The 27977-nt window shown below is 44.5% G+C and overlaps 1 protein-coding gene across 2 annotated transcripts in view; it reads right to left on the reverse strand.

Moving 5' to 3' along the window:
* The window catches only part of WDFY4 (WDFY family member 4), a 778336-nt gene that overhangs the window by 670021 nt on the left and 80338 nt on the right, over window positions 1-27977 (reverse strand). For both annotated transcript variants that reach the window (XM_069240880.1, XM_069240879.1), the window contains exon 3: window positions 8739-9152. In XM_069240880.1, coding sequence (XP_069096981.1) covers window positions 8739-9119 — 381 coding nt within the window. In that variant the 5' untranslated portion in view covers window positions 9120-9152. The remainder of the gene's footprint in view (window positions 1-8738; window positions 9153-27977) is intronic.

Here is a 27977-nt window from a genome sequence, read left to right on the forward strand (position 1 = left end):
AATGGGGGCTGCCTGTAGTATTGTAGTTTAGCATTACAGTTTTTCCTTTCACTATAGTCATATTTATTATTATTAAGTTTTGTGTATTTTATGTATCTCTTTGTGTTTGTTGTACTTGGTATCTTCCATCTCTCCCCATGGCTTGCTGACTGTTCTACTGTCCAGAAGGTTGTAATTGAGATTCTCTTTTGGACAGTTGGAGGTTGAGCAGTGAGGGCTTAGGAGTAGTTGGAGTTCCTATTCTGTTTATGAATACTTTCTAGATTAAACCATCAAGAAGACAACCTCTGATGTGTGGACTGTGTTCTTCACTTGGATACAACGTTACTTCACTTGGCGACGAGGATGGGATTGCCAATCTACTTTGTGCTGTGCTTCCCAGAGGAACTCCAACTATTGTAAACTTTAAGGACGTTCTTTTTTTTCAAAAGAGGTACTGTGTAGCTGCTCTGCTTTTTATTTTTATATTTTCTTAAATCGTCTCTGTTAATTTTCAGCAACTGTGTCACATTATTTTCTTTTTCCGGCACGCGCGTCCTTTCTTTTCGGGTTAGCGTTGCTGTGTTGCCTAGCAGCCGCTAAACATGTTTATTTTTGTTAGAGCAAAGGCGTCTTGAGCTCGCGTTAGCGTTGCTGCATTGCCTAGCAGCGGCAACACGCGTTTACTTTGTTTGAGCGAGCGCGTCTTCACACGCGCCTTCGCACTTCGCTGGCTCGTTCACATTATTCTTACACTTGCAGTCGCACCCCTTCACGCTCGCGTTGCTGGAATGATTTGGCAGCTGCCACATGAGTTTTGTTGAAGTTGCTTAGCAACACATTTCTACTTGTGTCTCCTGGCTCTGGTGTGTTTTTCTCGCGCCTGCTCCTGCTGTCCCAGCATAAATGTAACCAAAGGAGACACCTTGGACCTGGACAATTCTAAGTGTCCTTTAATTTAAACAGTACCTCTTCACTTTTTTTTTGATACAGACATTATTTTGTATCTCTCAATTTTCTTTCCCTTTCGCATGTTTTTCTTTCATTTTTCTTTCCTTGATTAAATCCATAGTAACACAAGTATGCAGAACATTTCTCCACCGCCTTTGTTTAACCGTCCCTGGTGAACCACCAATTCCATGGCCAAAATGGAAAAACGTTTTTTTTAACTTAGTTAAAAGTTTGCGGTAGCAATCTTTCTGCTGAAAGAAAAACATCTGTACTTCAACACTGTTTGGTAGCAGAAGGGCAGGAAATCCTAGAGACTTTACCTGCAATCTCAAATTCTGATGGAGCAGTAGGGAATGCACTGATGAATGAATTCGAGGAAACATTGCTCAAGCTTGACAGACATTTTTGACCAGAAATTTATATTATTCTTCAAAGATTCTATTTTAGAAAATGTAAACAGTCTGAGGAAGAGTCTATTGAGGACTTTGTTACGAACCTTCGTAAACTAGCAGTGCTCTGCAATGTTGGAGAAAGCATTGAGGAACGTATTCACAACCAATTTATGCTTGAGTGCAGGAGTGACAAGATCAGAGAAGCACTTTGGTCCAAAAGTGATCAGTCCTTGGAGGAAGTACTGCAAGTTGCCAAACAAATTGAACATTCTGAATCTTGCATTGAGACTTTAAAGAAATCTTAAAGTTCCAGCTCTGTTCATAAGTTGGATTCAAAACCTAAATTTAGTTCCAATACCAAAAGCAAGACTAAAGTGGTATGTTTTAGGCGCGAGTCCCCAGCACATTTAGCGAACTGTAAAGAATGACCAGCAATTACTGTAATTTGCAATAGGTGTGGCAAGAAGGGGCACTTTGCAAAATACTGTAAATCTACCAACAAAAGCAATGTGAAACTGAATGAAGTAGCATGTGATAATGACGACCAAGACTTTATTTTACAAGTGGTCAATGACGTTAACTGTGTCTCTGCTGTTCGTTGTGACTATCCAACTGATCTCGTCGCAGTCAATGGAACTTCCATTTCAATGATGATGGATTCTGGTGCAAAATTATCTCTTGTCTCGGAAGGAGATTATAAGAAGTATTTTGATGGAAAAGTAAATCTCCAAGACCCAGATGTAACACATTACTCCTATGGTGGCAAGCCCATAGAATTGAAAGGTTACTTTGATGTGTGTATCCAATTTAAAGGAAACTAAATCTTTGATAAAAATCTATGTTCCAGTTGTTGGAGACACCATTTTGAGTTGGCCTCATCAGAAAGAACTGGGGATTATTTTAAATCCCAATGCTGTACCTCAAGTGCTAGTGCAGAAAGTGTCAGATCTGGAGCATGATTTGTGGGTTGAATTTCCTGATGTCTTCAATTCTAGTGTTGGGTGTTTCAAAGGATATAAACATCATATTGTGTTGAAGAGTAATGCTCAACCTGTTACCTGCAAATTAAGAAATGTTCCTATCAGTTTAAGAGAAAAAGTGAAGCTGGAACTTCAGAGACTGAAGGAAAATGGGATAATTGAAGAAGTGGAGGCAGCACAATGGATTGCTCCCATTGTGGTAGCAACTAAACGCTCTGGTGATGTAAGACTTTGGGGGTCATTTTGACGCCAGGGCTAAAACGACGGAAGCATCGCCAACAGGCTGGCGGTGCTTCCAGGCGTATTACGACCGCGGCGGAAGCGCCGCGATCGCACCGCCGGGGCCGGCGGTATACCGCCATTTTAGCCCCGGCAGTGATAATCCGCCAGTGCAGCGCTGCAAGCAGCGCTGCCCTGGGGATTATGACTCCGCTACCGCCAGCCTGTTTCTGGCGGTTTGCACCGCCAGGAAGAGGCTGGCGGTACGGGGAGTCGTGGGGCCCTGGGGCGGTACGGGGAGTCGTGGGGCCCTGGGGGCCCCCTGACAGGGCCCCATTTGGCTTTTCACTGTCTGCACAGCAGACAGTGAAAAGCGTGACGGGTGCAACTGCACCCGTCGCACGGCCGCAACACCGCCGGCTTCATTTGGAGCCGGCTCCCATGTTGCGGCCCACATCCGGGCGGAAACTTGGTTTCCGCCCGCCGACCCAGCGGGGATGTCCAAATGGGCACCGCGGGAGTGCGGCTGCATTGGCGGCCGCCCGGCGGTTACAGCTTGGCGGGCGGCGGTAGCCACCTGCCAATGTTGTAATGAGGCCCTTTGTGTTGACCATCGCAACCTTAATAAAGAAGTTATCGAAGATAGGTTTCCATTACCAAACATTACAGAAATGATTAGTTTGTTGGGTTATGGGAAGTTCTTTTCTACTTTTGATTTAACTTCGGCGTGTCATCAAGTGCAATTGACTGAAGATTCTAAATTACTCACTTCTTTCATTACGCCTTTTGGTGTTTATAAGTTCAACCGGATGGCGTTTGGTCTTTGTTCAGCAGCTGCAGTATTTCAAAGACTGATGAGTGAGATTTTTTTTTTGGGGGGGGGGGGGAGGATGGAGTTTATTTTTTCCAGGATGATGTCCTTGTTTTCACAGATACACAAGAAGAGCATGAAAAGAAAATAAGAGATGTACTTCGTATTTTTAGATCTAAAGGTATAACTTTAAAGAAAGAGAAATGCAGGTTTTTACAGTCTGAAATTACGTACTTAGGTCATGTTATTTCGAGCAGTGGAGTTAGACCAAAAAGTGATTTAGTACATTCCATTGATAATTTGTCCACACCAGAAAAAAAGAGTGACATTCAAGTGTTCTTAGGATTGGCTGAATTCTATGCCAGGTATATTCCCAATTTTGCAAAGAGTTCAAGTTCCATTAGGGACCTACTCAAGAAGAATGCTGATTTCTTGTGGACTAAGGAGTGCGAGATGGAATTTGAAGACTTGAAGAATGCATTATCTTCTGCCCAATCTCTTAGTAGGTTTCAGCCTAGATTACCTTGTTATCTTATAACTGATGCTTCTGATAAAGGATTGGGCTGTGTGTTAAAACAAGTGAAAGATAATCAGAATATCACTATTGCCTTACGTACCTTGCGTGGTGCAGAGTTTAAATATTCCACGATTGAGAAAGAAGCGCTAGCTATTTATTGGGCTATTAAAAAGTTCAGACAATTTCTTTGGGGTATACATTTTGAAGTACACTCTGATCATAAACGCTTGTGAGAGATTTTTGAAAAAAAAGGCCTTGATAAATGTTTCTTCTCGCATTTGCAAGTGGGTGGTAGCTCTCCAAGATTTCCAGTTCATTATCAAGTATGTACCAGGGTGTGACAACAAAACAGCTGATTGCTTATCTAGGTTGAGTTCTGATGATATGACTGATGATGCTAATAGTACGTCGTGGTGGGCAGATGATGAAGTGAAAGTTTGTGCTATAACTGATGGGTGTGTTTTGGACAGGAGTGGTTAGAAGGGATGGCTAAGGATGAGGAATTGTTGAAGGTCACAGATTTGCTTAAGTCTGGAAAATTGGGGAGCAACAGTGATAGTTCTGTCCTACCTTTAAAAAAAGTATGGACTGAACTGTCTATACACAATGGATTGTTGTTGAGGGGGGTAGATTAGTACCTCCCTCTTGTCTACGTGAGCGTCTCCTTAATCTTTCCCATTCGGGTCATCAGGGGATTAGTAAAATTTAGGAAAGGATGAGAACCACATATTGGTGGCCTGCTATGGATCTCGCTTTGGAAAGGAAAGTTAGAGAGTGTGTTGAATGTAGACTAGTTGATAAAACTTTGAAAATCAGGACTCAGCCAATGGCACTTAAAGACATTCCGTAAGAAGCTTGGGAGGAAGTTTCCATCAATATAATGGGGCCTATTGCTTCTGGGTCTTATTCCAAGTATGTTATTGTACTTATGGATATGTTATCTCGCTGGCCAGAGGTGTTAATCACCTCAGAGGTTACTTCAAGAATTGTAGTGAATTTTCCTACCAAGATCTTCAGCAGGGAAGGCAATCCCAAGGTCATTCTGTCAGACAATGGAGTTCAATTTACCTCAAAAATTATGTGTCATTTTCTTTCCTCTAGAGGAATAAGTCATAAGAAATGCGTGCTGTATCATCCTGAGACGAATGGCATGGTGGAACGTTTTAATAGAACGTTAAAGGAGACTATTCAGTTTGCTAAAATGATGGGAGTTCGTTGAGAAGAGTTAGTAGAGCCTAAGGTGGAAGAATACAGGTTTACCCCACATTCTAGTATAGGTCAGTCTCCTTTCATATTATTCAGGAAGCGTATTCCACATACCAAAGTTAATCCCCCATGGGTAAAAAAATATCTTGCATTTGATTTTGATAAGGAGGCTGTTAAGAGAGAAGCTATTGAAAAGGATAAATATCTTCAAAGCAAGAAAAAAGAAATTTATGATATTCGCAAATCTGTGAAGAAAAGTATTGTACAAGTGGGTGATAGCATTAAAGTCAAGTTACCAGAGAGAAACAAATCAGGTGTGTCACATTTTAGCAGAATTCATCGAGTTGTAAAAGTGTTCAAGGGGGCAGTTAAAGTTGATGATGGATGTATTTGGAATCTAAATAGAATTGTTATTCTGTAATTTGTTTTGCTTGTTTCTCCTTTTCTTTTCAGGGAAGGGCATGGCGTAGTATTGTAGTTTAGCATTATAGTTTTTCCTTTCACTATAGTCATATTTATTATTATTATGTTTTGTGTATTTTATGTATCTCTTTGTGTTTGTTGTACTTGGCATCTTCCATCTCTCCCCCTGGCTTGCTGACTGTTCTACTGTGCGGAAGGTTGGTATTGAAATTCTCTTCTGGACAGTTGGAGGTTGAGCAGTGAGGGCTTAGGAGTAGTTGAAGTTCCTATTCTGTTTATGAATACTTTCTAGATTAAACCATCAAGAAGACAACCTTTGATGTGTGGGCTGTGTTGTTCACTTGGATACAACATTACTTCACTGCCTTTAAATAGTATTAAAGTGCAGATTCCCTTTGAGAGCAGATAGAAATTTGGAGTTTAGGGTCTCTGATCTCACAATTTACAAATATATCTTTTGGTAAAGGTTGTTTTTAGACTGTTTGAAAATACCACTTTTAGAAAGTAAGCATTTTCTTGCTTAAACCATTCTGTGACTATGCCTGTTTGTGGATTCCCTCTCTGGGTCAGTTTGACAGTTGGGCTGTTTGCACCTCTACAATAGACAGTGACACAAATGAGCTGGGGTGCATCCTGCATATCCTGATGAACCATCTGTGCTGGGAGGAAGGGGAGGAGTGGTCACTCACACCTGAAAGGGCTGTTCCTGCCCTCACACAATGCAGTCTCCAGCCCCCTGGTGTGTGTCTGGGGCCAGGCCTGGGCAAGGCAGGATCATACAAACAAGATAGACTTTCCTTTGAGTTTGACTACTTCAAAGGCAGCAATGGGTATATGAAGTGGACCCCCAAGCCCCTGAAAATTAGATCATTTGTGGAATCAAGAGGAACCTCTGCCAAGGAGAAGTGCGGAAGAGAAGTGCTGCCCCTGCCTGTGACTGTGCTTTGTTGGGCTATCCTGCAGTTGCTGCTTCTGCCTGTAAAAGGGGACAATGGCTGGACTTTTGCAGACAAGAACTGAAAATCCACACACAGAACGCCGTGTGTGGAAGTTTCCAATGCACCTTCCACAACACAGCTGATAAACGACGCGCTGCTGGCTTCGCGGCTGAAATCATCGCTCCACCTGCATCACGGCTGGGAGATAAACGAATTGTGGCTGGAGAATTGACGTGCAACACTTGCTTAGGGAGGCTGATAACGACGCAAACCCCACACAGCGTTGTTTTCTGATACTGTGCGACCAGGTTTTCCACACATCGTCCCTGGGCGTCAAAGTCAACCAAAATCTGCATGGATCTGAGTGCCCCGTCCGGAAACCGACGCATCACTCTCTTGCGAGGGAGAAAAACGATGCATCGCCGACCCGACCGGGGAAGATAACGATGCACAGCCTCACTTGCGAGTAAGGAATCAACACATCGCTACCCTTTTCCGACACACACTCACCCATGCAGATTTATTTTTGAGGCTAATCAGATACTTTGTGTAACAACAACATTCTGACTGTTTTCTAAGGATTATGACTCTTATTCTTTGGAAAATTCATATCTTGATTTGTGCATGTTGGATTTTTGTCGTTTTGGTCTTGTTTGATTAAGATACATATTACCTATTTTTCTAAACTGGTGTGGTGTGCATTTTGTAGTGCTTCACTGTATTACTGTATATGTTGGTACAAATACTTTACACATTGCTTCTGAAGTTTAGCCTGCCTGCTCATGCCAAGATACCAAGGGGGTGAGTGGGCGTTAACTGAGGGTGAGTCTCATTTACCCTGACTAGAGGGAGGATCCTTGCTTGGACAGAGGGTAACCTGACTGCCAACCAAAGACCCCATTTCTAACAGGTCCCTATTCAGGTTTTGGTAAAACCATTATGATCACTTCTCTCCTAGAGGAAGGGAGGCATCCTGTGGACACTGAATCCCGATACACATCCAGTAACCACGGGGTAAGCAAATCTATATACTTGTTTTCAAACTCTATAGGGAGTAACCCCCACCCAGCCTTACTGCTAGTGAGACATAATATTGCACTCTTGACTTCTTCCAGAGTAAACGGAGAATCCAACAATTCCCTCATCTCCACACCATTCCAGCTCAGAGCAATTTCAACCAAATAGCAGTGGCAGTAACGCCCTGGAAGTATATAAATCCGAAAAATAACACTTAAACACCTTCAATATTTCACCTGATACAGATGTGGCCTACCCTTTATCCCGGACTATGCTAGTTATGTGACTATTGTGAAGGTCGGCCCTAAGCACCCACACCAGGGTTTTGCCCGGTCTTTCTCCTTCCCCAAAACAAATGGGCTCTCACATGATCAATGTATATTTCTGAATTGAATTTGTACGCAGAAAGGCTTCAGCATCCTTATAACTTTAGAATCTATTACTTAAAGTAGTGGTTGTCTGTAGTTTTCACAGCGGAGGACTGAGAGGCAGTGATTGCTATGTAGTGCCCCAATGGTAATGACCTCAGGTATAAAAAGAAAGTGATAGAGCAATTCAATTGGAACAGTAATAAGGCAAATACACTAGGGAGGGCCCAAGGCCAATCAATGAGATCGTTTTATGAGGAAGGGCTTCAAAAAGACCATTGAGTACAATGGTACACACATTCAGTCTGAGTTCTGCAGGTGGGTGGTGTAGTCCAGTGGTTCCCAACCTTTTGATTTCTGTAGATCCCAACTTTATCATTACTGGTACTCGGGGACCCCCAATGAATCATTATTGGAATCCGGGGCCCCCCCACTGAGTCATTACTGAAAGCTGGGACCAAATATGTTTTTAATTTTCTAAGCAGCTGCGGACCCCCTGGGGAGGCTTCGTGGACCCCAGGGGTCCCCAGACCACAGGTTGGGAACCACTGGTGTATTGTAAGGCTGCAGTAGCAGAGGAGTGGGAAAACAATGGAAAGTCTTACTTGACTAAGAAAGAACAATGACACTTTATGTTGCAGAAAAGATGAATAGCAGGTGTTCAGGAGTACAAGAAAAGCCTATTTGAGGTGAGAGAGTTTTCTTTTTTGCTGAATCAGTAATAGGAGACCTACTTCAACTGGGGAGATCACTCCAGGTCACACTTTCTTAAAGATGACATGCACATCTTAAAAAACATTTAAATATCTTTTTGGTACAAGGCATTATTCGACTAATAACAGACTCCTTCCTTTAATGTTTCTAATAACCTTGTTAAATTTTTGTAACATATAAGAGAACCCACCTTTCATTGCAACAAAATATGGCAACCACAGACCTTTATGAAGAGAGAGTTGAGGGCCCAGAGCCTCCGATGTTGTTCCTCTAGGATAAGAAATGGACACGACTCCTGATATTCCAGGAATTGGCTACTGAGCATTTCCCAGAGTTCCATTGGGCGCTGCAGTTTCCATGCAGGTATAGATCTACGCATTCCATCCTTGGATATTCCTGCGCCTTCGTGCTTGTCTGCCCCTGGCCCTTCTTCCTTGCCCATCTCAATCACCCCTTCCATGTCTGTTCCTGGTCCCTCGTCCTTGACCACCTCTGGACCCTTTTTGTTCCCAGTCTCTACATCTTGTTTCTTGTTTGGTTCTGGCCTCATTTCCTGGCTCTTTTGTGCTCCATCTTCCTTGCCCACCATTTGTGTGTGTTCCATCTGAGTGCCTTCTCAGTCTGTCTTCATGTTGGCCTAAAAGGGGAACATATATTAGAAAAATATTAAATTCAGGAGATTATGGGCCCAATAAAACACATTAATTCCGTACATTCATTCTGAGTTGTGTGGGACCATATTATTCATTTTTCAACATTATGTATTCTGAAATAGATTGTGGATGAAGAAATGATAATGGATGGATATAGGAAACACACTGTAGTGCAGTGACAGCTATTACTAACCAGGAAAGTGTTGTGGATGCCTAGAAGTCTGTATCGTACCCATACAGGGGATTTAGCCCTTTCCTAAAATTAAGACTGCCATTGTCGTCCCACGTCATCTGTAGTCCAGAGACCCTGCAATGTGGCTTTTCTATCCATAGCATAGAGTGCCCATGATAGGAGCCTCAATACGTATATGGAGGAGGTGTCGTCAGTGTTCCCAGAACACCTCTGCTATAACTAAGTGAAGAAATGGTCAAGAATGACATGGCTACAAAGTCAGCTGCCTGGTTACTAAGAGGTGGATGCATTCTGCATGGCAGTGACTATTATCTGATTGGGTATTGCAAGGCAGCAAAAGGCAAAGTAAACAATTTCTGGGAGGATGGCTGCCTGAACCACTGTTAGTAGACAGGTTGTGGTTTAATCATACTGACTTCCCCCAGCTTCACAGAGGTAAAGGTGTTTTCGTTTTGAGAATACTGTCATGGTTTGACCGGTGGTTCAAAAATATATTGCAACATAGCATCCTCTAGACTGTTTCTTAGAGTTGTAACTGGTAACAAGTACCACCGAGGATTCAGATTTTGTGATGCTGGAGATCATTTCAACAGAACTAGGAGAAGGTCTACAGGCAGGAATATTCCAAGTATTTTATTGGAGGCAGAAGCACAATTGCATTTTGTCATGGCTGTATTTAAGTTGCATATCTCCTGTTCTACTTATTGGATTTTTGTTATTTTGGTCTTGCCTTATTTATTTGATTTTACTCTATTTTTCTAAATGTGTGTGTGATTTTTCTTGTATGTTGTTATCACTTATTGCTGTTTGAAGTGTTGCATACATTTCTTTCAAGTTAAGCATGACTGCTCTGTGCCAAGCTACCAGAAGGTTGAACACAAATTTATTTGGGGTTTGCCTGTGTCTCACACTTAACAGATTGCGGTTACTGCTTGAGTATGGCTTTTTCCCCCCCCCTCTCAAATCCCCCCCCTCAACTAGTAACACAATTTCTCAAAGATAGGAACTCGTATGTTTATGAGCATTACCAAACTCTAAGCCAGTCCTTTCCCAACCTGAAAATGGCCAGAATGTACTCCTGTTCCTAAACTGAAAGGGGAACAGATCATCCACAGGTATGGTGTGGGGTGGAGAGGAAAAGTTTTCTCAACTATGAAAATTGTTTTCCTCAATGAGAAAAAAGGGACACATGCTTTTTCACAGGAGGCTCCTTGTGAATGTTTTTAAAAAAAGGGTAGTCATGCCAGCCCCAGCTATTACTGTCAGACCTTGCTGCTGGATTCCACTATAAAGATCAAGGGCAGAATGGTGCTTGACCACTTAAATAACTGCCTTGATCAGAACCAAGTCTTACAAAGGGTGCACTATGGGTTTTGTGTAGGACTAGGTACGATAAAACAATTTCTCAAGTTACATCATTTGATGAGGAAGTATACAATCACCAAGCATAGTTACATCCACCTGGCTTCATGGACCTCTCCTGCGCCTTTGACAGTGGTGTGAGGTCAAAGCAGTGGGACATCTTAGAATGCATGGAAATTGACAAGGGGAAGGTCACTTTTTAGCATGATCTCCATTATTATCTTGAAGCTGCAGTCATATTTGGGTTGAACAGTGAATGTACGGAATCGATTAAGCTGTCTCAGGTGGTTCGGCAGGGGTGTGTCCTCGCTCTGGTGTTATTTTTACTGTACATTAACGAGCTTGAAGCATCCCTAATCAAGCAGAACAGGGATATGAGGATGGTCAAGAAAAAGGTTGTGCTCATAATATTATATGCAGAAGACGCTTTGATGCTGGCAAGAGTTTCCAATGGGCTTAAACGTTTGGTGGATACCTTTGTTGATTTTATAGCTCAAGTGGATCTCAAAACTACTTTATCTAAAACTTTTCCAATGGCAAGTGGGCCTATAAATCTCAGATCCTGCTACCTGAATATGCAGGGTAAGCCCACAGAGATAAGTTACTAGTTCCCATATCTGTTTGTAACACCTGACTCTCGGGGAGGCTGGGTAAACGGTCTGTCAAAAGATACAGAAAGATACAGAAGTGTTCAAATGTTGTTGGGTTTCTTTTTACTTTGGAGTCTGTCATTGGAAGAAAGTCTGTGAGTCAGCTTTTAGATGTCTACAAGAGAAAGTGTTTACCTGTTTTAACTTATGGCTCAGAATTTTGGGGATACAAGAATGTGGGACACTGAACACAGAGGAAAATAGCATCTGCATGTTTGTTTTGGGCCTTCCAGCTAGCAGTGCTGCATGCCCAATTCAGGAAGAGCTCGGTCTTGTGCATGTGAAATACTATATCAATATTGCTCCCCTGTTGTTATGGTGCTCGATCTGGTGCAACCCGCAGACAATCTTTAAAAGGGAGGTTATCGAACATTGTCTTGTGACGTGGAGTGTCAGATCCCATGGCTTTCCTATATCTAACAAACTACGTAGAAGATTAATAAGCCATAAATGTTCGCCAATCCCAGTGCATTAAATGTCAAAGAAAAGGAGGGCTAAAAACAGATTTTAAAGCCTAGAAATGGGAAAAAGGTACATGGCAGAAGTAATTATGATATCAGATATTGAACATTTTGAGTTACGCACAGCCCTGGGCGTAGAGCCATAACTGGATATGGTGTTTAGCACATGGGATCAGAAGATGTTAACCTAAGTTAGGTTTTTGGAATCTTTAGAAGTTATTTATGTTGTCCCCTGGTTTAGTTTGGTTGGATAACTATTATGATATGCCCCTGCAAATAACTATCTGTACAATCCCTACTGCACTTTACGTTTTTTTTGTGTAAATTGTGGTGTCTACTTACAAAAATATTTTTAATCTCCGTACTCAGAAGGACTGGTATTGTCAAATGTAAGCCTGCTCTGCTATTTCCTCAACACCTCAATTCGCCCTTAGTATGTTTTTGTGCTTATTCTTTTGTAAAATCTGCTTTATGTCATAGAAGAAAGATTATGTTTCAACTTTTTATCTTAAGCATGGTCGTTTATCTCATTACGAATGATTTACTGGAATAATGTATATTCTGTGACAAATTTTGCCAAATGTGTGTGTATCTATTGAGTGCTTTTGTGATTTTTTAATGATCGAATAAAAAATTATTAATTCATTCATTTATTCACAGCTGACTCCATTCCCCCAGTGCTTAGATCAATGCTATGTAGATTTCTATGCAGGTGGATCGGATTCCGTGGGATGTGTCACGTGGCATTCTCAATAGTATACCTGGAAACCTACACCAGCAGCCTCATTTATGCTTCCTCCTTCGAATCGTTCCTTTCCAGCACATTATTCACTCACACGGACTTAACGATAATATGTATGCACGCTATTGATGGACAATCGCATTTTCTATGAAGAGGCGATTTTCTTGTGTTACAGGTGGCCGAATCTGAACGCACCCATAGCGCAGTGTTTATTTGTCTGGTGCTGGAAGCAGAAAGCAGGAACGCGCCCGTTTTGTGTTTTTTTTTTTGTGAAAGCAGCCAAGCTCGTCGCACTTCACTTTCTAGCTTACTGTGTTGACCAGATAAAGGAAAGAACGTACGGAGATCCACCTTACTTTTTTTTGGTAGTTGTGCTTTGATTTTGCTGTCCTTTTGTACAGGGTGACATTCCTTAGGCAGTAAAACTGTACTCTGCCACGGTGCTAGCTTGCTTTCTTCAACAAATGGCCAAGTAGATATTTAATTTAACTGAAAAAACACCTAAAACAAACTTTAAGTGTTTGATCGCCACATCAGAGTGGGCGGGTTAAAAAACGCGCAGTTGGTCATAGCAAAATATGTTCAATTACTCATAAATAAGAGGAAGTGGGAAAACATGCTTAGAAACTGTGTGGTCTGAAGAACTGCACTTTCTTCTCATAATCTCCTCACATTTTCCACAGAATGAGTGCATTTTAGGCACATTTCACAGGCCTTCGACGATCTCTGCGGAAAATGAAGAAAACATGTGAAGGTCAAATGCGTTTTTACTGATATTTTCCGCTTGCACCCCACTTCACTCAAGTATAAATAAAGCTGCTGGTGCAGTTTTCTTTGCTAAGTATTAAAACAAAAACGTAATAACTAGATCAAGCAGAGATGTAAATCGCTGTATGTAGTTTTACTTGTCTTTTTTTGTGAATTGAGTCCATCATGTTTAAAAGAAACAATACCAGCATATTGCATGGGTTGCTTTAACTCTGATGGTGACATTGCATGTGCAGTTCAAGTTTCATGTGACTGTATGCATAATTTCTGCGGAGTAGTTATACATTTAATGTAACAAAGAACTGTATGAAGGTTATGCTGAATTATACATTCTAAAACCTACGACACTAATTTATCCAAACAGAGTATGACCATTGTAGCATCCTCTGTAGCCTAGGTACCCTTCACTGACTATGTGTACTCTTTTGACGCTCTATGTTCAGATGCTCCAGGAATTCTTTACTGTTAAAGGATATGCCATTATGGGACTTCAGAATGGTTGGAATGCCCCTTGTCCAAAGATGTCATCAAGCTTTTCAGTGACTCATTTGTGAGTCATAATTAAGAGATCTTCAAACAATGGGAAACATGAGTATTCACAGACAATCACCATTAGGTGGTGTCCATTATCAAGTGGCCTACCTTCCTGGTTGTGATTGCCTTTTTACACTCCGAGTGGTTTCCGGTTCCGGTTCGGCCTGTGGTTCAGCCCGTGGAACACGCCCGCAGCAGCAGCCAGGAACGCAGAGGCGGTCAACCGGCTCCAACCTCCTCGGCCTAGACGCGCAGCCTCGCCGCCGCGTTCGCCGGTGTACACCATGCACCCATCTCCACACCAGGAGGGCGGCGGGAGTAGGAGCGGCAACAGCGACCCCTGTGGGGACCTCCGCGGTAGCGGCCCGATGGCAGATGCGGCTTGCGGGGGGGCATAGGGGCGGAGGGCAGCGCAATCCAAGTAAAGGCAAGAAAAGGCAAGGAAGGACGCCCCTCAAGGACTATGGGCCCGAGGAAGCTTGCCCATTACCCCGGGGGCGGCCAGAGACGCGCTCCCCCAGCGAGAGGCAGGTGAGCAGCAGGCAGAGGGCTAGGGGGGTAGAGAGGTGGGGGAAGAACTGGTTTCTACCACCAGGTCGTGCAGCACTCTCCGCTCCCCCCCATCCTTGTAGGCCCTTCAGGCAGACCTGAGGCCTCAACCCCCCTCCCATCCCCCTCCAGCCCCTGCCAGCTGGTTTGGCCTGATTGACTTTGCAGCCCCCCCCAGGGTGTCCACAGGACCGGGCAGCCCGGGGCAGGAGCAGTAAGGATTAGCAGCAAGGACTGGCAACCAGGGGCCGCACCGCCCTGTGGCCCCCCCCAGACCCAGTCCCCCAAAAGCACCAAGACCCCTAGGAGGGTTAGCTTCAGTATACCCTCAGAATCAGCGCACAGCAAGGCACCTTTTCAGAGAAAGATACCTACTAACGTTTAAAAAATAAAATACAAAAATAAATAAAAAGGCTCAGTAAGCAGTCCCACTGCCTCTCCAACAGCCCGCCCAAATTTACCCCGCTCTAAGGCAATAAGACTGACCGACCATGAGATCAGTTAAAGCACGAGGCAATATTATCAATCATCCCCCAAAACAAGGAAAGAGAAAAAGGAAAGGAGTCCTGGCTCTGGATGAAGCAACCCCAAAAAGGAGAGCAAATAGCAAACTGGATCACCCCCTCCCATACAGGAGGCAGAACCTAACAAACAGCATAAGCGGGGGGGCTGACCAAAACTCCAGCATGGAAGAAATGAAATGGGGAGAGCCTGGCTTTTGGAAATCAGAGACCCCTCCAGGGGGGACACCAGGGTCCGCAGTCTCTCCCAAGCCTCGTAAGATAACCGATTACTTCACCGCTGCAGGAACGCACGCTGCCAGAAAAAGGATTGAATCCCCAGCGCTAACCCAAACAAGCTTCGGGGAAATAACTTCATCCAGCAAAGACTTGCAACAGCAAGGAAGTAACGAAGAGAAACTTAGAATGAATCCACCCGCTCCTCCTCCCCTATCTCCAACAGTAGTGATTAGGATTGCAGCCCAGGAAGATGCGGTGCTAGCCATCCCCGCAACAGGAACCCCCTACAATCTCAGGCAAGATATAATTCTAAGAAACAAACCCCCAGCTGCCATCAAGTATCACAGGACATCCAGCCCAACCAAGCTACCCATCCTGGACTCAGAGCTGGTAGCAATCGCGGAACACTTAGAACAAGAATCCCAGGAAGGTGGCCCCTTCTATCAAAGCCCCAAACTCCACTCCTTTCCGATGTACGATTGTGACGAAGAAGAACAGGAGTGTTGGGTTCCATAACAGGTTTTTCCATGCAGATCATCAAAGGCAGAAATAGTGAGAGCCGCACAGAAAGTCCCCCACAAAGTAAATATAACTGAAGGAAAATCAAACGGAAACCAAGAGCCCGTCTCACAGATACAAGCTCCGGTGGCAGTCAGGTCAGAAGAAATGTGGGCTGCGATCCTAAACTCAATGCAAGCAACGGTTATGGCGCTGCAATTCCATTCAAATAAAATGGACATTCAAGTTGACTTGTTAAACACATTGGCAGTATTTGTTTCTGGAATTGACAGCAAGTTGGAAAAATTAAACGCCCTAATAACAAGGGCGCAAGTCAATCACTCTAATGATTTTACAATCTGCTCCTGCAAGGAGGTGGTAGATAAGATATCTCAACTGCCGCAAATCCTAGAGGGAATACTGCAAGAAATCTGCTCCATCCGGAAGGATGAACACACATGTACTAATCCTCTTGCCACCAGGCCAATATCTATACCACGGGAGCAGAAACAAGAGGAGCAGCCCCTTTCCTCTAACGGCCGCTTCATCGACCACAAATGAGAAAAGAACATTGGCTGAAGGCCGCCCCCCTAGCAAGCCCTAGTATGGATTCCATGGAGAATCATCTTCCGCTACAGACCATCAATAAGCCCAGGAACCCTGAGTTTCCCATAACCCGGGCTTTATCAAAAAGAGAACGAAAGCGGGCACGGAAAGGAAGGAAGTCCGCACAACTCCATCAACTAACTACTATAAAAACCACCGATATTAGCCCAGAGGAACCAAATAAGGACCATGTGACATCAAGTGGAAGGTGTAATAGAGTCATTACTACCCACACAAGCACAAGCCCTAACATAACAGCAGATGTAATAACACTCCCCGATTCAGCAGGCACCACTCAGTTAACAAGGTCTCCTTTGAGGCCAACCGCAGCAGTTGGCACAATAATGGTCACAAGAGCAAGCCCCTGAAGGGATTAGCAGAGAATAAACCCAAAACCCACCACGCCTGCGCAGCCCACCCGACTAACACTGGCAAATGTGGGCAGCAAAGGTTACAAATCTGGCACCGGTCAGTGGGAAGATGGCTATAAAGAGCAAAACCAGCACATAGAGCAAAACCAGTCATCTATAACAGGTACAAATACTTATGAGTCCACCCTTCAGCTGCTTTGGATCCCAGAATTCACCTCCAGGTCCCCCACAGATGTTCTTAATCGTTCCGCTGTTTTAAGAATCGTAAAAGCTCTACCGGATTTACAGTTTGTAGCCTCGGATGACCTCGCTGCAATAAAATGTATTCAAGCGAGAGGCAACCAACACTCGGATCCAACACTCACTATCTTCTCAGCACCGGATATCCCAAAGCGGATCATGGAAAGGAAGGACCTATTGAAAGCCTGGGGCACTGAGGTGGCCATCTACAAAGGAGAGCGATATCCAACCCCGTTACTAGACTCGCAACACCTGGGAAAACCTAAAGGCACATGGTTGGTTTTGAAAGGAGTCCATCAGGCCAGTAGACCCACTGAAGAAAGGTCTAGTGAGAGGAGACCACCTAAGCACTCACTGAGAGTCCAAATATGGAGAGAAGAAGGGAGGAAAAGAGTGGTCTTGGGTCAGCAACTGCATCTGGAATGGGAATGGGCAGTGACGGCTTCACCCCCAGGACCGATGGGCAACAGTTGAATAGTTAATGATCAACCCGTACAAGGGATATTATCCATTTGTTCTTGGAACGTAGGTGGCCTACGGGCAAAGTTGGAGGACCCTGCAGTAACAAAATTCTTTAGTTCATTCGACATTTTACTCTTACAGGAATCCTGGGCAATGGAATCAATTCCAATAATCGGATTCACAGAATATCTTAGCCCAGTCACAAAAACCAATAGGCCCGGTAGGTCGAAGGGAGGCCTAGCTATCTATGTTAGTACGAGAATCCTAGTAAAAATCTCAGAGCACAAGGAGAAAGACCAACCCTTTCAACTACTCTGGCTGGACAATTGGGGGAAAAATGCACAAGAACCACTGATCCTAGTCAATATATACATCAATCCAAAAAATAAAAGAATTGAATCGAACCAAATTGTTAACTCAACTATTAAGGATAAAAAGCACAGTAAAATCGGCATTTTGGCTAATGTCGGGCGACTTCAATCTCTGCCTATTCCACAACCCCAGTGAGGATCATATTCAAACAGTGGCAAGGATGCCCAGCCAGATCCTCCCAAAAAAACATAGGAAAGACAAGTTAGGGGAGAGTTTTATACGCACTTGTGAATCGGTAGGTCTCTTTGTGCTAAACGGGCGGAAGTCGCCCGACATCCCACCGGCATGGACAAGATCCTCTGGGAAAACGGTCTCCCATCTAGACTACACATTGGTGTCCCCTGCATTGTATATGTTAGTAAATGCGTTCAGTATCGTAGACCGTACGGAAAGCGATCATAAGCCGCAGGTATTTGAGATCTGCGCATCACCACAAAAGCCAGAAAAAGCGGTAGCCTTAAACAGGGCAATGGGCACCGAATATCTAAAGTGACTCAAATGGTCCTCAGACACCATTGAAAGCCAGACAGAAGAGGCTCTACGAAAGCTAGATTCAATGGCCACAAGTGGGGCAAAGTTGACAACGGTCTGGGAGAACTTTTACTCCGATCTCTTAAAAAAAGACTCCTTAGGCTACACAAAAAAGGGAGCACAACTGAATCATCGCCAATGTCTACTTTTACCGCAGCCAGTGCATCTAAAAGAACTGACCATCGAAGAAGGTCCTCAAATCCAGGGGCACATTATTAACTGGGAACCCAATGTTCCTGAAGTTTTTAAAATTTACGGCATCAGAACTATTAAAAATCATTGGAAAGTCACGAACGGACTGTGCCGCTAGCCCAAACAGCTTACCGCAAGCATTATTTAAACAGGAAATGGAAAGATGGGCCAATTTCCTGGCTGTAATGTTCAACGATGTGCTTACAACAGGTTCTGTCCCGGCATCCTGGAAAGGCTCTATAATCCACCCCATATTTAAGGGTGGGAACGCGGCTTCCCCAAGCAACTACAGACTAATCGCTCTTTTAGATGTTGACCTCAAGTACTTCTCATCCTGTGTGCTAAAACACCTAGAAGCCTGGATCACAGATAAAAACATTTTACCTCTAAATCAAAAAGGCTTCACCAAGGAGCATTAACAAATCTTATGGCACTGGGACTGGTCATCAACAGAGCAAAAGCAAAGGGGACTCCAACCTATTTATGTTTTGTTGATTTTAAAGCTGCTTTTGACTGTATCCCGCGGTAAATTGTGGGCCAAATTACAACTGTGGGGGTTACCACACACAATCTTAAATGCCATCAAAATGATCTACTCTGATACTTGGGTGAAGGTTAAACTGGGGGGAGGCTCTCACCTATCCAGGGCAGTTAAAACAATAGTCGGTGTTAAGCAAGGCTGTGTATTATTGGCCCCAACTCTCTTCAACCTGTACATAGCAGATCTCTCTGCAAATTAAATGATCAATCATCCCATCCTCCCTCACTGGGCGGCCAACAAGTATCCAATATGCTATATGCAGATGACCTATTATTAATTAGTAACACCAGAGTAGGCATGCAAAAACTGCTAAACGCATTAGAAGAATACTCAGGATCTAACGAATTAGAAATCAATAATTTAAAATCTAAAATGATTACCCTAAACCGCAGGCCGACTAGCCAACGTAAATGGCACTTGAATGGGAAGACCCTAGAGGAAGTAAGTTCATATAGATACTTAGGAGTTGTGGTTGATGCCCGAGGTAATTATGCGCTACAAAAAGAAGAAATAAAAATGAAGACGCAGGCCCTTACTTACGCCTTTTGTATGCTAGCAAACTCAATTTGTGGTCATGCTCTGAACCCACTAACAACTGTAATGAGAGCAAAACTACTTCCAACTCTCACCTATGGTACCGAAATAATGAGGGGGATGGAAGTAGGTCTTCTGATAAAGACCTATAAGCGTGTTTTTCGGCTCCCTGTGCGTACATCGCCAGCCCAGGTCAGACTGGAATTTAAGCTGGTCAAGCAGTCGCTAGCCCGACCCGCGGCATATATTAAATGCTGTTACAAATTGAGCCGTGCCTCAAAAGGGTCTTTAGCTAATTTAGCCTGGCAGGAAATTATCCTAGAAAGAGGGAACTGCAATTACTTAAGGTATCTAGAAAAGAGGAAGAGTCTGTTGAACTTAGATGAGGCATGGGACCGGTCTCTCCCCATCCAAGCTTTTAACAAAGCTGTGAATAAAGCAAGCAAATTACAGAGCTGGCTAGAAGACAGGGCCTCTCTGGCTAAAAGGGCACACAGCTGGTTGATCCTCAACTCTTATAAAACGTTTAAAGAATCACTACTTATGGCTGGCCCCTATTCACGGAAAATCAATCAATGCTTTCTTAGACTCAGGCTGGGGGAACTCCCAACGCTAGACCTCATGCCAAAATGGAAAGAGCAGCAAGTAGGATCCCAGGAGTGCCGTCTATGTCACCTAGCAGAAGAAACTTGGTGCACGTGGTCTGCATCTGTCCAGCTATGGCGGTTGAAAGAAGACTTTTACTGAAAAAGAATTACATGGTTTAAGGATCAGATCCTGCAGACAGGCACTAATTGAAGCTTTCAACCCACGAAATACAATACGGAACATTAGGCTGGTTAAATTTTTGGAAATTTTCTCACTCAATATCTCAGGTTCTTGAAACAACCCAGTCATAGGGAGGGCGACAAGGATAACAAAACCCCTTCCACTCATTTTGAACACCTTAAAGTAGGGAAGGATCTTAGGCAGCATGGTGGGATGCTTAGCCAGTGCCGTAATAAAGTCTGGTACCAACAATCGGACTCAAGTAGGGGAAAACAAAATCAATAGAAGGTACTGTGCCACTTCTCCCTACTGCTACTGATGCCTTATTGCACTATTATTGTTTTGTTAAATTTTTATGTGGAAGGAAATTTTATCTATCATTTCATTTCAAGCTCAGGTCTTTTTATTGCACTGTATTACCTTATTGTACTAATATTGTTTTGTTACATTTTATGTGGAAAGAAACGTTTTTATGGTTTTAATTAACTAATAAAATAAATTTTCTCTCTCAAGTGGACCAAAGAAGTCAAAGGCTATACCCTCCCACACATTTGGGGAGTTCTGACATGTTCAGAGTATGTTGAGTAACACTGGTAGAAAGGCAGATGCACATATGACAGGCCTTGAGTTCCTTTTAAACTCTGTTATCTACATATGGAACCAAACTTGGTCTCAGAGCTCTTTTTGTGGCAATGATACCACAATGTACTTTGTGAGTCACTTTGATTACTTTCTGTCGCAGACTGTCCGGAATCAGGATCTAGACCCTCGCAGTTTAACTCCTTCCTGAGTTATGGAAAATTCATCTTTGACATTTTTGTATTTTTGATATTCAGTATCATTTGTGAGAGGTTGTGTGTTTGTGTGTGTGTGTTTTCCATGGCTGATGTCTACTTATGTCTTTTAAAGTCATCATGTCTCTATCATTGTAGTAATAATCTGAGCAAACAAGATAGCAGCTGGTATATGCTACTTGACGATTAAACTAATGTAGGCTTCAGCCATCTGAGATGGAGTACTGTGACCTTGCATAGGCACTGTTGAAAAATAGTCAGCAAGAGTCTGATCCTTTCCTTAATTATGCAAAAAGGTATAATTGTACTCCTGTAATCATAGTCTCCATGGTTCACTGAGAGGAAGCATCTTGGCTTTTGGGGTGCCAAAGATGGTCAGTAAAGCTTGATGATAAGGTACCAGTGTAAATGGCTTTCCATACAGGAATACACAGAAATGTTCACAAGCCTATACAACAGCCAAATATTCTTTCTCAGGTTTTGAGTAAGCATGTTCGGTTTGGGACAAACTTCTATTAGCATAGACCACATTATGCTGTTGAGCATTTGAGCACCTACTATGCTGTGCAAGGATAGTGCCTAACATGCCCAGGCCAGCGTCGACTACAATCTCTGTATGAAGCTTTGGATTGAAGTATGCCATCTCAGTAGCATTTTCAAGTGGATCAAGTGTCATATTCCCATCAGAAAAGACATTGCCAAAGAACATCAGTTCTGTCCCACTGAACTCATGCTTGTCTGCATTTAAGGTCAATCCCTCATCACTAAGCAAATTACAGACTTGTGTGAGAGCTTCATTGTGCTCCCCCCGCGTAGCTCTGAAAACAAATATGCCATTGTCATAATGGAACTCATTCACAACAGACTGCCTGACACGTCCAATGACATTCTGAAAAGTTCTGCAGCCGATGACTCTAAAACTAAGGGCCTGATTCAGAGGTTGGCAGACGGGGTTACTCCAGAAGAAATGTGATGGATACCCTGTCTGCCGTATTACAATTCCATTATGACTTATGGAAATCGTAATATGGCAGGTGGTCACATCTGTGATGGTGTAACCCGTCCGCTAAACTCTAAATCGGGCCTTAAGTCTTTTGTATCAAAACAAACCAACATGTGTACAAAAGGCCGTAATGAAACTGAAACCTTCCTCAAGTTCCACCTAATGATAACCTTTATTCAAATTCAGGCAAGAGAAAATTTGTGCTCCATTCCATTACGTTATCATGTCAGCAACATGTGGACCTGGATGTCGTTCTCATTAAATTGTCCTGCTTGCTTGACACATGTCTACACAGATGCGTTCAGCTCCTTCACTATCCTTCCAGGGCACTAACGCCATGGGAGAAACCCATGGTGCTGGACCAGTGGAACACTCAATAATGTCATGTTTCAGTAACTATTCAAGTTCTTTTCCAACAGCTTCTTTTAAATGAAAAGCAATTTGTCTATGTCTCTGAGCAACAGAATGGATATATTCATTACTATGCAGTTTTACTTTTATATTCTTAAGATTTCCTAAACTATGAAACAAAGAAAAAAAAAAAAGACTTACTATTTTGTGGTGAGCGTTAATGCTGTCCCATGTCATCAGACTTATTGAAACTGAGTAAACAGGCACTTGACCTTGCACCCTGAAACACATTGATCAGTGCTTGTACCTTTGTTTTCCTATGTTTCACTGTCATTACAAATTAACCTTGGCTTTTCATGGGAGTCAATGCAGCCCATGTATACACTTTGGTGCTCGATGGCATGAGCCATGGCAATGGAAATTGTTCATTCTACTTCTCTTTTGGAATTATGTTTATCGATGCACCACTGTCAATAATGAAAGGTATTGCACAACCATTTATTTTCAATTTAATTTTTGGACAGCATTTGTATGATGTTGTGGCTTTGGCATGTCTCCTTTTCTTTGACTGACATTTTCCTTCACATGTGGCCAGTCCAACATGCACACATTTTCTGAGGCAACAGCTAAATGGCACAATCATTTTCTTCATTTTTACTTAGTTTAGTATCAGTAACTGAAGTCGTCGCTTGGCCTTGTGGGTGAACATCAAACGTTGCTTCTGGAATGTTCTGGCTGCCATTTGTTAACCTGCTGTGACACACTTACTTTTTCTTTTGTTCTACACGTCCTCACAAAATGGTTCTCTTTCCTGCAGCCTTTACATATCTGTCCAATGTTGGAAATGAAAATCCACATCTAAATCACAAGTTCTTTTTACGTGTAGACACCACTTTGTGCCCTTCAGTCTTATGCTTTGAATTACTTTTCACACCCATGATTGACTCACTCTTGGCACCTCCAGCCTCCATATCAGTAGCTTGTCAGTCAGCACAATCGTCAGCTCTGGCACTCATCAGCACTTACTCCAAACTAAGAGTATCTCTCAGTATTCATCATCTGAATTAATCTGACAAGCATCCATCAATAACTCTAAGATGCACAGACTCTTTATCATAAAATTCATTGAACTGACGTCTTTTGATGAGTGCATAAAGTCTTTTCACAAAGTCATCAATATTTTCACCAACTCTTTGACATTCTTGACTGAAAACTTATCGCTCGTAATCAGCGTTTGGTACTGGATTGAATTTGAGATTCAAAGATTTTTTCATCTGACAGCATGCGGCTGCTCTGTCAGTTCTCAGCATTTTCTTCATTACTTCTTTCAGACCATTACCAGCAAGATTTTTGATGCACTTGATAATCTTTCTGTTAGCAGTCTCTTCAAGTGCATCAATGAAATCTTCAAATGTCTCTAGGCAGGCAGTCCATCTCTCACCAAAATGTTGCTGTTTGGCTATATCAAAAGACTGTGGTGGTTTCAGGAAGGTGGCAGCATTGAAACTGTTCATTGGAGTGGCTGACTTTGAGGGTAGAGCTCTTTCAGATGCTGGTGGGTGTCCCCGAGAATCTGCATCATCACCGAGGCCTGACGATGGAGCAGCCTCTGGGTCATCCAGGACAGTCTTGAAGTTTTGACCTTCTTCTTGGTCTCCATCAGAGCCTTGTCACTCGTGGAGACCTCTAGAGTTTTCTGAGCCACCACCTGGCACCTTAGGTGGTGTGTCACTTCACATGTAGTCCAAAATGGAGGGGCACTAAAGGGTTTCTTCAATATCCTCAGAGAATTAGAGATCCCAAGGGACCTTTGTCACTTGCTATATGATGCCCATCTCCTAGAGAGGCACCACGCAGCCCCTTAACCATCCATCAGAGTAATTCACAGCAGGGGTAGAATAATACTCTCAGCTCATTTTACCACTCACCCAAGCAGAAACTCTATACCTTCGGCCTCACTTGCACAAAATAAACACAAAACTCCTATTACTGGAGTATAGTTCCGATTTTTATCAAATTAGAAAGGTTTGAGGAGTATGTTGAGAAGCTGATACTAATGGATCAGTAGTCCTCATGCTATTTGCGCCTATGCAAGACTTTCGCTGCTATTGACTGCAACCTTTAGATCCCAATTGAATATGGTGACCTGATTACAAGAACTTGGTACTGACTGCACTAATCAGCTGCCCTGAACACTGCACTATTCTGATTTTTGATTTTCTTTTCTCTGCTCCACTGGATTATTCCACTTGATTCTTGCTCCTGAAACTCATTTCCTAGAACTGGTACTCTGACCTTTCTAATGGATGTGTTTCTTTGCAGCTCCAAGACATCATTGATTGGTTGGTTTAAATCTGTAAGAAGCAACATTGTTGCTTGTACTCATGTCTACTAATCTATGCCCCACTGAATCACTTTTATAGTATTGCTGTCGCTGCTTCCAGTTACATGCCAGAGTGCCCTCATACAAGCCTCGGTTCCAATGCCAGTGGCAACAGTAATTACTGGAATGCCAAAACATGAGCCCTAAAAAAAATGACCGTGAAAGCAGTAAGAAAAAACCCTCTTGCACCAAAGAAATTCTGTCATTAAAGCAATAATAACTGTTCTTAACGGACATTATTTTGTCGCTCAAATATTAGCTTGAAATATTGTGTAAACACACTCACTTTATCTCCAGAATAGTGCCCCAAGTGCAAAATGCAGCCAATCTGCAAATTAAGGGGGTAATTCCGACCATGGCGGTCATAGACCGCCAGGGCCAGGGACCGCGGATGCACCGCCAACAGGCTGGCGGTGCATCCAGGCCAATTCTGACCGCAGCGGTAAAGCCGCAGTCAGAAAAGGGAAACCGGCGGTTTCCCGCCGGTTTTCCCCTGGCCTGAAGAATCCTCCATGGCGGCGCTGCAGGCAGCGCCGCCATGGGGATTCCGACCCCCTTCCCGCCAGCCTGGTTCTGGTGGTTTTGACCGCCAGAACCTGGCTGGCGGGAACAGGTGTCATGGGGCCCCTGGGGGCCCCTGCAGTGCTCATGCCAATGGCATGGGCACTGCAGGGGCCCCCTAACAGGGCCCCACAAAGATTATCAGTGTCTGCATAGCAGACACTGAAAATCGCGACGGGTGCAACTGCATTCGGAGCCGGCATCCCCGTGGAAGGGGGTTTCCCACTGGGCAGGCGGGCGGCCTTCTGGCGGTCGCCCGCCAGCCCAGCGGGAAACTCAGAATGACCGCCGCGGTCTTTTGTCCGCGGTACGGTCTTCTGGCGGTTCCCAAGATTGGAATGACCCCCTAAGTCTTTTCATTTTCAGCAAACAAACCCATTATTCAAACACCAGCTTGCTATTTCATGATTTAGACTCAGTTTGTCCTCATCTTTTCACTGCATGAGGCTGCATGGTGTGTGGAGGACAGTGGAAGAAGGTACAGTGTGGAAACTGTGCAGTGTGCAGTGCGTGGGTTCAATCTGGAAGACACGGCACACTGGAGGGCCCTGGGGAAGCTAGATGCAGTCTAGTCTTCACCCTGGGAAGTTCACAGGGGGAGAGGGGGACAAAGAGAGGAAAAGATCAGTGGGGTAGCGGGCGGTGGGCGTAGGAGAGGGTTGGAAATAGATTTAAGGTGTAGGAAGGGGAAGTGACACCCCTTCCAACTCCAGCACATACCTCTGGCAACTGTAATTCTCTACTGAGGAGACTCTGCAGTCTTTGCAGTGATGATCAAGGGCAGTGAACTTTAGCTGTGCTCATAATAATACACGTGGACAGATTCATGTCTGGAGCACGCGGGCCCTAACAGGTACGTGGCCAATTTTTATTTTGCCCTCGGAGCATGCATCAAGGCACACACTGGGTGGTAGCATGATGGCACAGGGGACTCTGCAGAGGCTGTGCGGGTGGCCCTGCATATTTTGGGGGAAGCAGGGTGCAGTGTCCATTCAGGGCAGCACCTAAAGGAGTGGCAGCAGCAGGGGCTACATGTGTCACCCCAAAAGGTGAGGGAAGGGCGGCTCAGGCAGGCGCCGGAGCACATCTCCCAAAAAGAGTGCAGAGAATCTTGCAGGAAGGAGGAAAAGCCTCCCTGTCAATGCACTGGAGATGGATCAGAGTGCAAGCGGAATGGGCAAGACAGCCCACCCTGAGGCTGACACACAGTGGACACAGGGTGGGGTCACTCATTGCTCCCCCAGCTGTGGGAGGGGGCCATGGTGGCAGAGGGGGAAACAGGTGACGAGGGCCCGCTGGATTTTTCCATCAGGCCAGCCAGGGGGAGCAGACAAAGGGTTGAGGCACAAGGGCCCAGTGTAGGGGGCAAGGGGAAACAGGTGGGTGAGGGAAACAGCAAGGGCAGGGGGGTGAGACATTGGCACAAGAGTGGAGGCACAGGTGGGATCGCCCCTTCAAGGAGGTGAGATACACGGGGCAGGCCCCGGGCCATTGGACTACTGGCCAGCAGACGCCGGGATGCAGCGAGACTGGGGCACAGATCTGGGAACAGAGTGAGGCAGTGGCGGAAACAGAAGCCCTGTGGGGGCATCTGTGTAGAAGCAGGGACCAGGGGGGGGGGCAGTTACAGAAGGCAGGCCAGCCAGCAGTGGGCTCAGAGCTAGGGTGAACGGTCCAGAGGCACAAGGGAAGTGGATATGTATCCCGAGCAATAGATTGGAGAGGGGCTGCAGTGCAAGTGAGAATACGCTTCACGGGGCTGGTAAGAAAAGAGAGATGCTTGGCTGGAGCGGCCAAGTGGGCGGAATAGTGAAGTCAGCAAGTGAGGCTGTCAGGAGAAGGGAGTCACCAGCAGAGTCCAAGACGGCTCCAGGGCATTGGTCTGAAGAACTAAGGTGGGGGTCTTCGGCGGCCCTCCCTATGACGAGGGACTGTCCACGCAGTCCTTAGTCGTATGTTCGCCTGCAGTTTGGCTCAAACACAAGGATTAAGTCTGCAGACGGTCTGACTGATGTGGATCAGGGCGTGGATGAGTTGGAACTAGACTTTGGCAAGGTGAAGGATGACTGGGAGGATGGTGAAGTCCATGAGGAGGCCGGGGCTAACCGGAAAGCAGTTGGAGGCCCAAGGGGTAGAGCTTTAATGGCAGAAGGAGTTGTTTTTTTTCCGGTGTTAGTTGTGGACGATGGCATCACCTCGGGAAGGACCAAGAAGACCCTATCGGGTAACGGCTAGTAGCAGAGGGGGGGTCGCTGGTACAACAGCAGGTCAGAAAGACTGGTGGGCAGTCTGGGACACGCAGTGTGGGGACGCTGCTGCCAAGCTATGCAAATCAGTGAGTATGGAGGGTGGGGTGGTGGATGGGGCAGGGGTGCCACCCAAGGAGAGTGGGGACACAACAGCGGGTGGCGAGGTGGGGATCCAGACGGGTTCTTCTAAGACAAGTAAGGTGGAAGGTGAGGATTCAAAAGAGGGAACGTGAACAGAAAAAGTGGTTACAATATTTGGGGCTGGCTTTGCCGCTGGGTTCTCATCTCTCGGACAAAAACTGGAGTAGAATATGGAAACGCGAGTATGTGGATATGTTTAAATTGTTACACAGG

Source organism: Pleurodeles waltl, chromosome 6 (assembly GCF_031143425.1).
Source record: "Pleurodeles waltl isolate 20211129_DDA chromosome 6, aPleWal1.hap1.20221129, whole genome shotgun sequence".
NCBI classification, from domain to species: Eukaryota; Metazoa; Chordata; class Amphibia; order Caudata; family Salamandridae; genus Pleurodeles; species Pleurodeles waltl.